This window comes from Phyllostomus hastatus, unplaced genomic scaffold (genome assembly GCF_019186645.2).
Source record: "Phyllostomus hastatus isolate PE091 unplaced genomic scaffold, TTU_PhHast_1.1 phas_contig_58, whole genome shotgun sequence".
In the NCBI taxonomy this organism is placed as follows: Eukaryota; Metazoa; Chordata; class Mammalia; order Chiroptera; family Phyllostomidae; genus Phyllostomus; species Phyllostomus hastatus.
Window position 1 is genome coordinate 24,006,649 of NW_025333916.1, and position 11,455 is coordinate 24,018,103.

General features: G+C 42.3%; 1 protein-coding gene and 1 long non-coding RNA gene across 6 annotated transcripts in view; one reads left to right on the top strand and one right to left on the bottom strand.

Annotated features, from left to right (window-relative positions):
* BDP1 (B double prime 1, subunit of RNA polymerase III transcription initiation factor IIIB) overlaps positions 1–2,792 on the bottom strand; it is a 99,294-nt gene extending 96,502 nt beyond the window's left edge. For all 5 annotated transcript variants that reach the window (XR_006786726.1, XM_045847795.1, XM_045847794.1 and 2 more), the window contains exon 1: positions 2,339–2,792. Coding sequence is in view for 4 of the 5 variants with exons in the window: in XM_045847795.1 (XP_045703751.1) it covers positions 2,339–2,550 (212 nt within the window). In the remaining variant the exon portion in view is untranslated. The remainder of the gene's footprint in view (positions 1–2,338) is intronic.
* Positions 2,793–5,659: 2,867 nt separating this feature from the next.
* Positions 5,660–9,889, top strand: LOC123824807. Its single transcript, XR_006786759.1, has 3 exons — positions 5,660–5,814; positions 6,605–6,713; positions 9,525–9,889. It is a non-coding gene; the product is annotated as an uncharacterized LOC123824807 (long non-coding RNA).
* The last annotated feature ends 1,566 nt before the right edge of the window (positions 9,890–11,455 follow it).

The following is an 11,455-nucleotide window of genomic DNA, read 5'->3' on the forward strand; positions in this document are numbered from 1 at the left end:
AATGGGATTACATCAAATTAAAAAGCTTCTGCACAGCTAAAAAACCATCATCAAAATGAAGAGGGAACTGACCAAATGGGAGAGCATATTTGCCAATCACAGATTGGATAAAGCTGATCTCCAAAATATATAAAGAACTCATCCAACTCAACACCTGGAAGAGAAAGTCCAATTAAAAAATGGGCAAAGGACCTGAATATACATTTCTCCAAGGACAAACAGAGGCTCCATAGGCTTATGAAAGGATGCACAACACCACTAGCCATCAGAGAGATGCAAATTAAAACCACATTAAGATCACCTCATGCCAGTCAGAATGGCCATCATCAATAAATCAATAAACATGAAGCACTGGCGAGACTGTGGAAAAGGGATCCCTAGTGCACTCTTGGTGGGAATGCAGACTGGCACAGCCCCTGTGGAAAACAGTATGGAATTTCCTCAAAAAACTAAAAATGGAACTGCCTTTTGACCCAGTGATTCCACTGCTGGGAATATAACCTACGAATGCCGAATCACCAATTCAAAAGAACTTATGCACCCCAATGTTCATAGCAGCATTATTTACAATAGTAAAGAGCTGGAAACAGCCTAAGTGCCCATTAGTAAATGAGTCAATCAACAAACTGGGTACATTTACACAATGGAGTACTATGCAGCAGAAAGAAAGAACACCTTTCGTGACAGCATGGATGAACTGGAAAATATCATGCTAAGTGAAATAAGCCAGTTGATGAAAAGACAAATACCATAAATCTCATCTATAAGAGGATTCTAATGAACAAAATAAACTAACAAGCAAAATAGAACTAGAGGCATGAAAACATAGAACAGACTGACAGTGACCAGAGGGGTGGGGACCGAGGGATAATGGAGGAAAGAAGGGGAAGGGACTAGTCAAAGAACACGTGTGAATGACCCATGGACAACAGTGTGGGGAATTGACTGTGGGAGCAGGTGGTGGGCTGGGCAGAGAAGGGGAGAGGGGGACAAACTGGGACAACTGTAATAGAATAATGATGAAAAACTTTTCAGAAAGAACATGTACCCTATAGATTTTTACAAATAGCAAAGACCCATAAAAAAGAAAAACACACGTATACTCTCCCTAAATGTTAACTCTAAGAATTAAATATTCTCCATGTTAAATGTCAAGACTATATAGACGTTTAGTAATTTATTAAATAATCAGTCATCACACATTATTTGTATATGTTAATAGGATCTCTGTGAACTTTATTAATTTAACAGTGACTGGCATTTGTATTTCCATTTTTGGAAGGAATTTTGAAGCAAATTCATTTAACAGACTTGGAAATTACTAAGCATCATTAAGCTAGCAAAATAACACCCTATACCCAGCACTAGTTCAGGCCAACAGAGGAAGAGGAGCCAAAAAGAATAAAATTTCCACCTTCAAGCCAGAACATAAACAGAATTTATACCATCTCACTATCATTTAAAAAAATTGTTTTCTTTTTTTGGGTGGAGGTGGTGGTGGTAAGTTGGTTTTTACTGGTGTCCTTTTAAACAAACAACTTATGGTTTATATCAGTTATCTCTAATCTCCACAATAATTCTCAAAGCACGTCATAGTATCATCATTTTACAGATGAATAAATTCTGCTTAGGCAAAGTCTACTAAGTTGTTCAACTCAGTAGAAGGATCCTGAATCCAAATACAGTACATGACACATGCTTTTCCGTTCAGAAAGCATGGTCACCATGTTAAAGGGGCACACCCTCAAATCAAAGCAAGTACCAGACCTTTCCACTAACATTAATCTGCAGAGCCAAAATAACACTGGTTTTCATTTAAAAATAAATGGGTCCTGGAGGGCTACCTCGGTTGGTCTGAGTATCATCCCGACACACCAAGGCTCTCATCAGGGCACATACAAGAAACAACCAACGAATGAATGGATGAGTGGAACAACAAATGGATGTTTCTCTCTCTCCCTTCCTCTCCCTCTCCCTCTCCCTTCTCTCTCTCTTTCTCCAAAAATCAATCAATAAAATTTTTAATAAAAATGTTAAGATGTAAAGTACCATCCCTACAAAGTACTACAGAAGACTGAAAACTACGCTAACCTAAATTCTGTAATGATTAATAAGACATGTGGATGTTATTCACTTCAAGACTGTTGCCCCTGGATTGCTCCCACGACCACTTGAAGACCTGATTCTCTCCCCGATAACTTGTATCATTCGGCCTCAACTGTAAGACTTAGCGCAAGCCAGAGAGTTACTCTTAGGGTCAAGTTCAGCTGCTCAGCTTCCAGCTGACGGGCCCGGAGAGGCGGAGCAGATGAAAATGCTCCCCTCTTCAAGCACTTACCTGCTCCTGGAAGCCTCTTTTTGGGCCTCCGCTCCCTCGAAACCCACCAGGGGCACATCTGTGGGCACCGCTGGCTTTGGGTCACAGGCCGCTGCAGGTTCCGGCGGCCTGGGAGCCTCCTGTCCACGCTGGGGATTGGGGGTGGTGGAGGACCTGGCGCCCACACCAGGCCTGACATTCGGCTTCACGCTAAGGCGTGCCCTGCGGAACATGGCGGAGCCACGGGGCCCGGGGAGGCGGCCCTACGGCCGCTCTTAGCCCCGAGCCCCGGCCGCTGCCCGGAGAGGGGTTTAAGAACTACGCCCTTCCCACAAAGGCGCAAACCAGCCCAACTGGCAGCTACAGCAGATTCACGCCCCCGCCGCCTCCTGCTGCCTCCCGCCGCCGCCTCTTCTTCATGACCATGCCACAGTAACAGCTAAATTTCCCCCTACACCTTGCTCCCAGCCCTCAGAGAGAGCCTAAACTAATTGCGTCATCACCAAGCGCTGCGGCATGACGTAAGACGCACAGCGCCCGGAGCCATGGTAACTGTCAAACTACACAGTGGGTTACCGCTGAACCAGAAATAGAGACGCAAGACCGTGTGCTCTCTCCTCTCCAGGCGTACTTAGGAGTTTTTGGAAAGAGAGGAGGGGAGGTAGTCCACCCCTCAGTCCATATTTTTACGGGAGAACTGGCCGATTTTATTTTCAGAGTGTTCTGTAGAGCAGGGTTTGTTCTCCAGCACACGCCCAAGGCTTAGAAATTCTAAACTGAGTAGAACATAGATTAGAAATTCAAGTGTGAAGCAACTGGTAGTAGTTACCTCCTAAGAAAGGAACTGGGTTTCTGAGAAAGATGTCGTGGGAGAAAGAGCATTCACTGTATGTGGTGGTGTACTTTTTAATGTGAATGTACTGTCTGTTCAAAAATGATTACAGTTAAAACTCTGTAAATTAATGTGAGTATTCTTAATCTACTACAGGAAGTAGCAGTAGAGCAATAAAGAGGCACTCTGGGTAGGGGATGAAAAAATACAAGAAGCAAATGAACAAAATAACTTAAGAATGCATTAAATACTCTAAAATTTTAAAGGGTAATATGACAATAAGACATTGGCTTACTTTAAGTTGGATGGTTAGACAAGGTCTCTATGATAGAGGAAAACTGGGCAGAGATCTGGTTAGATCTACAGAGTATGGGCCTGTTTTTGAACTTGTAATACAAATACCCTAACTTGTGGAAACATAAAGTTCTCATTTTCTTCTTGGAAGGATAAATTATTCTACAAGAACATCCTGCTACATTAATAACAAAATGTCAAAGGAATAAAATACTGAACTAATTGAAGAGATTGCTAGGTCATCCAGAGGGAGAAAGAACGACAAGGGCTTTTGACAGTAGGAAGGCAAGGCTGAAACCACAGAAGAAGAGATTGCTCTCAGACTTGAAAGAAAATGGAGTTTCATGAGTTCTGTGGGCTCCCTCCAGTACTGTAAAGAAGCAACAGAACCTCAGATACCCTTGAATAAGCTCAAGAGCTTTGGCCAAGCACCTCAGTTGGTCAGAGCATTGTTCCCACTTGCCGAGGTTGTAGGTTAAACCCCCTGTCAAAGCACATACAAGAAGCAACAACAGATGCACACAAATCAATGTCTGCCTCTCTCTCTTTCTCTTTCTCTCTCTCTCCCACTTTCTCCCTCCTCCCTCCTCACTCTCTCAAATCAATTAAAGAAAGAAGAAGATCAAGAAATCAATAACAACAACAACAAAAACCCTGCTGGAGTTGTCTCAAGAATCTTGGGGCCACTGCCAGGACCATACAGTTTTGTACAGCATATTCTAGTATAAACTGAAGACACAAGGCCTTCCCTCAAATGTTCTGTTCCACATAAGCATCTAGGGTATCTCCACAGTTCTGCAGGTAAGAAAGTCAATAATGACTAAGATGTACCTTCCCATTAGTAAAAAGATGAGAACAGAGTCAGATTTAATTTTATTATTAAAGTCAAAATATTTGTTACACACTCAAATTTAAGGAGTAAATTCTTAATGGCATCACAGTAATTTTTAAATTCTCAGTTTTTACTAGCATTTCTCATGTACATTTCTCATGTACATGCTGTACATGATGTGTATCCCCACAACTCAAAAATTGTATTTTCAGCTGCAAAGAAAAAGCTCAATGAGAATGTAAGTTAAGGCCATATGTAGAAACAACACTACCACTTACCTTTCAAACCCAATTCCTTCCCTCCCTTGTTCATGATGTCTTTATCTCCTTAAAGAACCTGGCTAGAAAGTCCCCTGCTCAAGTTATTCTGGAAGAGGTTCGCTAAGTGGAAACAGACACCTGTCCTGTAAACTGTATTGAGGAGGAGGGGTGGCAGGTAGAGAGTGATGAGCAAGGCTCTCAGAGATTAAAAGGACAATGGTAGCTAACATATTCAGTGTTAATTGAGGGTAATTTTAAGGCATGCAGAACACTTCTAAACATTTCTCAGTTTGTAATGGTTAACGGAATAGATAAAGTAAGTACCAACCAAATAAACATCAAGCATCTTTACATGTGTGTTTCTAGCAATGGCAGGTGCTCCACAGCTTTTACGTGGGTTCCAAGGTTATTCTGCGATACTCTAAATATGAGGTAAGACTGCATCTCCGCCATCCTCTCCCCATCACACAACCCAAGCACAAAACCGTTAACTTAAAACTCCTAAAGTACGGTCGACAGTGACAAGGGCACTGGTATAAAATGGGAAATGAACAGAGTTTAGAGTTCGTCTTAAATTTGAAGCTCACTTCTACCAGTCCCTATAACTGTTAGCTTCTGGTCTGAGTCTCAGTCTCCTCTTGAGTAAACTGAGAACAATGAAGCCTGCCTACCTTGCAGGGTTGGTGCGAGAATAAGGAAGGAAATTAAGTAAGGGCCAAACACTGGCTTTCGCAATTAATCTCAATCTGCTCTGTCTCTTTCATCCCCTTCACGCCGCTGCAAAACGATGAATGAGGAAAGCTAACGTTCTTTGTCGGCAAGTTAGATGTTACAGCATTTATTGTCATTTTTGTCGTGTCCCAAAAATGGGAGCTGGTCAAGCCTCAGTACACGGTGGGGAAAATTCACACACGTCTATCCCTCTCTTTCAGACACAAGACCTGTTTTCGGGACTCTACCCAACTTTCAAGGCAGAAGATCCCGGGGATGCAGGTAGGCTCCCGAGGCTGCGGCCCGGGGCGGGTCAGCCCCGCCCCGCCCCGCCCCGCCCCGCCCCGCCCCGCCGCGCACGCGCCGGGGCTGGCTGGTCGCTCGGGGAGCTGCGGTGTGGTCTCGATGGGCGGGGCGGTGGACCCGGCAGAGGCGTGGTCCAGCGGCGGGCGGGCACTGGATCAGCCTTGCAGATCCCTCAGTGAGGACGTCCGCTGAGCCAGCGAGGAGGCTGTTGCTTTTCTGAGTTGCTCTCTTCCAAGGCTCGGTCCGCTAGTCCGCATGGCCCGTGAGTGCGCGGACGAGATGGGGGAGCTGCGGGGAGCGCCCGGCTAGGAAGTCAATGGATCACCGAGGCGCGGTTGGTGGGGAGGCGGGGGCTGGCTGATGAATCCCCTTGGATCAGACAGGGCGGGGACCCAGTCTTCACACAGCAGAGAGTGGGACGCTTGGCTTCGGTCCAGCCACAAAAGGGTGCCTGCCTCTGAGGTGCGCGAGTTTACACGGTAAAGAACACCTCCCCGGAGGTGAAGTGTGTGGAGACCGCAGCCCCGGGAGGGTTCTGGTTTGGAGGTGGGCTATAGCTGATACTTAAAATCATAAGGCCTAATAAAAACAGAGCTCCGACTGAGTCTCCTCCTTAGGTCTTTTGTTTGGCCCTCGCAGGTAATGTTTCACAAGCATCTACATTTACTTGCTTAACAGTTGGTTTGTGTGGGCCAACTTGTACGAAGTGTGATCTCGGTGTATCTTGCTCTCTCCACTCGCACCCCGCAAAAGCCAGAACTTATTCTGGAATACTGGTCCACATATACAGTCTATTGGAAAGGAATGCCCGGTTTAAGAGATCTGGTATTTAGAGCCAGTGAACACCTTGATTGGAATGATAATACTTTTAAGACCTTAAATATGTACCTTTAAGCTTCCTCCTTGTGGTCAGATCTGGGAACACCACTCAGCGCAGTAGTCTGTTGACCTATGAAAAAGCAAATGCACTTCAGATGCACTTAAATAAGAGCCTTATAATGGAATTGCTAATTTTGGAGATGTGAAAAAAGTATGACCGTTTCTCTTTGTAGGTGGAAATCAGAGAGAACTTGCCCGCCAGAAAAACATGAAGAAATCCCAGGAAATTAGCAAGGGAAAAAGAAAAGAGGATAGCTTGACTACCTCTCAGAGAAAACAAAGGTCAGTGATACTAATAGAATTCTCAAGTCACTGAAGTTTTCATTGTGGAGAATGGAAAGCCTTCTTTAAATTCTTAGTAGAACCATGGCTAACCTGCAGAAAGTGGCAACAGTTGAATATTTATTGTGTGCCAGGCATACTAAAACTATGAGGTAATTATCCCAACCCATGGATGAAGAATTTAAAGCTCTCAAGCTATTACTTGTTTTGCAGAGAACCTCATGTAACTCCACCACAACCATAAGAACTTCATTTAGCACTGCAATTGAATGCCTTCCATATGCCCACTGGTAGGTGCCAGGGATGCAATATTTTTTTTGTTATTCTGTTACAGTTGCCCTAGTTTTTCCCCCCTTTGCCCTCCCCCACCCAGCCCACACCCCATTCCCATTGTCAATCCCCACAGTGTTGGCCATATCTATGGGTTATTCACACATGTTCTTTGACTAGTCCCTTCCCCTTCTTTCCACCATTATCCCCCTCCCTACTCCCCTCTGATCACTGCAACACTTTCAAAGCAGGCATTCTGTCCAAATTAGTGTAGATGGCAGGTGTCTCAAATATAGTGATAATTGTTTGGAAGGAGACAAAGAAAGTAAATATATGTAGCTATATTGACTTTGGAAGACCCATTGGGTTGGACAAAATACAAATGAATAGCCGTGGTATATGACTGTGTATGACAAATTATACAAAGTGCTATAGGAATACTGTGAGACTGAGCTTAAGTAAAAAAAAAAAACTCATTTGTGTTTCTAACACACAAAGTTGAATGTTATTCTCAAGTCAAATGTTGTTATCCATGTGGAACTTGGAGGTCAAGTGAATAATTGACTACACATGCTTTAGTGTGGCTTCTCTGTGGTCTTCAAGCCTGGCTGCACGTTACAAACCCCCCCCGAAACTGAAGCCTGCTCAGTCTGTTGTGCCCTACATGCAGTCCTGATTTACCAGGCAATTAGTCTGAGGTTAGGCATTAAAAGGTACTCTAGCTCTGGCTGGTGTGGCTCAGTTGGTTATAGCATCATCCTATACACCGAGAAGTCTTGGGTTCAACTCCCAGTCAGGGCACACGTTTAAGTTGTGAGTTCAGTCCGGTTGGAGCATGTGCCAGAGGAAGCTTCTCTCTTGCACTGATGTTTCTCTCTCTCCCTTTCCCTCTCTCTAGGGTCAGTGATCATATGTCCTTGGGTGAGAATTTTAAAAACTAAAATATAAAAAGTGTTCTAGATAAATGTCATTATACCGTAGTTAAACCTAATTTCAAAAAAAAAAAAAAACTTCCCAAGTGATTCTGATGTACAGCTAGAGTTAAGAATCATTGTTTAATGAGATTGAAGCCTTTAAATGTCATTTGTCAAATGCTTTCTTCTATGACATTTATTAAAATAAGTTTTGCCTTGTGATTGTGTTTACTCACATTAAAAGTGAAAGTGGTACAGATCAGTGACACTGAAATAGTATTTTTATTAGAGAGCCTAGTCTAGCTTGACTCAGTAATAGCCACTGTTTAATGAATTCCCACGTATTACAAAGCTCTGTACTGGGTGTTCTATATGTAGTGTCTCTGATCATTGCAGCCCTGAAAAGTGATATTGGGCTCAATGCATAGAACAGGCAACTGAGACTCTGAATTCAGTAATGATACTAAGGTCATACAGCAAACAGAGCCAAGCTCAGATTCAAACAGAAAACTATCACTATTCTCTATGACACCACATTTCTTTGTAGCTGTCTTGTTTTTCCTGTCTTCTCATTCTTTGTTTTTGCTATTGGCTTTTCAGAAGTGTCTTATGCCATGAACAGAACTACTTATCCTGAATTAAAATGTAATACTTAATCTATGAAATAACAAGATAGGAAAGAGCCTAGACTTTGGAATTGCACAAAGCTTGGTCTTTATGTGATTTAGGACAAATCATTTAGCTCTAAAGCCTTTAACTTTTTCCTTTTTAAAAAAATATTGTATCTGAAATGTTAATCTAGAGCCAATAAAGTACCCAGATAGTCTGGTTGTAGGTCACACTTAATATGGCAGCGGAGTTCAGCCAGACACTCAAAGGGTTAAGAAAATGCCCTGAATGCCCTACTTTTCTTTAGTGTAATCCATTTTTAATCACTAGCTATTGAGCTTTTCGGCTTATAAGAAACTAAATTACTTCATAACATCTATATTCTAATCCTAGGTACCAGTTAGGATATCCATGAGACTTCCTCTTTTCTTTTCTTTTTTTTAATTGATTTTAGAGAAAGGGAGGGAGAGAAACACCAATTTGTTGTTCCACTTACTTATGCATTCATTGGTTGCTTCTTGTATGTGCCCTGATCAGGGTTCAAACTCACAACCTTAACAGCAGGGTGACCCTTCAACTGAGCTACCTGGCCAGGGCTCTAGGAGACTTCTTAAATGCCCCTTTTTTCCCAGGAAAAAGAGTGAATTAACTTTGTTGACAACAAAGAATAATTACTATTATTTCTATATATAACTCTTAGCTAATGTCAGATGCTTTTATATATATTCATAGCTATTCCTCAGAACAACCCGGATATGTATTGCTCTAATTTTGAAAGGTTTTGAGGTTATTTGCCCAAGGTCATAATAGTAGAGATGGTATTTAAATAAGATCTGACTTCCAAGCCTTCCATTTTTTGCCTTCTCATTCTGTCTCCACCCATGAAAATGGAAATACATGAATATTTACATCTTCTTTTTAATTGTGTTGTAATATTCTCAATAGGTTATATATAGAAAACAAGGGAGAACATAATCAGCTTTTCTGTGACAACTTACAGCCTTTTCTCCTATTATAGGGACTCTGAGATCATGCAACAAAAGCAAAAAGCAGCTAATGAGAAGAAGTTGATGCAGACAAGAGAAAAATGATGACTGACAACTTGGAAAACCTGGATGCTATGGCCAACTAGGTGTATCACAAGCTCTATGATCAAGACTTTGTAGAGTGAACAGTCATTACATATGTTATGACCTATCCTTATAAAAACTATTTTAAACTTTACCTTTCAGCCTGACTCAGCGTGACATTTCAGAACCATTCTTCAAAGAATAAAACACTAGCCATGCTGGGGGGAGGGAGATATAAGGGGACTAAATGGTAATGGAAAAAAATACAATAAAGATTAAATCAAAATAAAATCAAACACTACCATGCATGTGACATATTGGTGACCATTATTTTTTTAAGTATATTTTACTGGTTATGCTATTACAGTTGTCTCAATTTTTCCCCCTTTGCACTTTTCCACCTGGTACCCCCCCTCCGTTCCCTCCAGCAATACCCCCACTTAATTCATGCCCATGGGTCATGCCCCTAAGTTCTTTGGCTTCTCCACTTCCTACACTATTCTTGACATCCCCCTGTCTATTTTGTACCTGCATTTATGATTCTTAATCCCTGTACCTTTTCCCTTATTCTCCCCCTTCTCCCTCCCTGCTGCTAACCCTCCATGTGATCTCCATATCTATGATTCTCTTTCTCTTCTAGTTTGCTTAGTTGTTGTTTTTTAGATTCAGTTGTTAGTAGTTGTGAATTTGTTGTCATTTTTCTGTTCATAGTTTTGATCTTTTTCTTAGATAACTCCCTCTAACATTTCATATAACAAGGGCTTGGTGATGATGAACTCCTTTAGCTTTACCTTGTCTGGGAAGCACTTAATCTACTCTTCCATTCTAAATGATAGGTTTGCTGAATAGAGTAACCCTGGTTGTAGGTCCTTGCCTTTTCATCACTTTGAGTATTTCTTGTCAGTCCCTTCTCACCTGCAGTTTCTTTTGAGAAATCATCTGATAGTCTTATGGTCACTCCTTTGTAGGTAACTCTCTCCTTTCTCTTGCTGCTTTTAAGAGTCTTTCTTCATATCTAACCTTTGGCATTTTAATTATGATGTGTCTTGGTGTGGCCCTCTTTGGGTGTAACTTGTTTGGGACTCTGTGCTTCCTGGACTTGTATGTCCATTTCCTTCACCAAGTTAGGGAAGTTTTCTTTATTTTTTCAAAAAAAGTTATCAATTTCTTGCTCTTCCTGTTCTCTGCCTGGCATCCCTATAACTCAGATGTTGGCACTTTCGGAGATGTCACAGATTCTTCTTATTGATGACTCCCCCTCCTTTTTTTCTTTTGAATACTTGACCACCAGCTTCCTTCTCTTCACTGTTGGTCTCCTGTGGATTTTTCTTTATTTCACTTAGTATAGCCTTCATTTCTTCCCTTATACATTTGCCATACCCAATGAGTTCTCTGAGCATCCTTATCACCAGTGTTTTGAACTCCATCTGATAGGTTGTTTATTTCTGTTTTGCTTAGATCTTTCTGGAGTTTTGATCTGTTCTTTCATTTGAGCCATATTTCTTTGTCTCCTCAATTTGGCAGCCTCCCTGTGTTTGTTTCTGTGTGTTAGGTAGTGCTGCTTAACTCCCACTCTTGGTGAACCTGCTACCTTGTAAGGGGTGGAGGCTTAGGTATTCACCAGGGTGGAGCAATCCACTTTTCTGTTTTGCAGCACTACCTGTGGAAGAGGTGTGGGAGAGGGAACAATGCCACTTGCTCAGCACTTGCTCATTTCCAGTCACTTCACTCGCTTCCCATATGTGACTGGCTTCCCTCTAGCTGTTGCCCTGGCAGTGGTTCCCAGAGTGGATGGGTTTGCATTCATTCTAGGACCATGGGGGCCCTTTAAACAGACTCTCCTGAGAAAATGGCAGTTTCTTCTACTGCCCCAACTCTC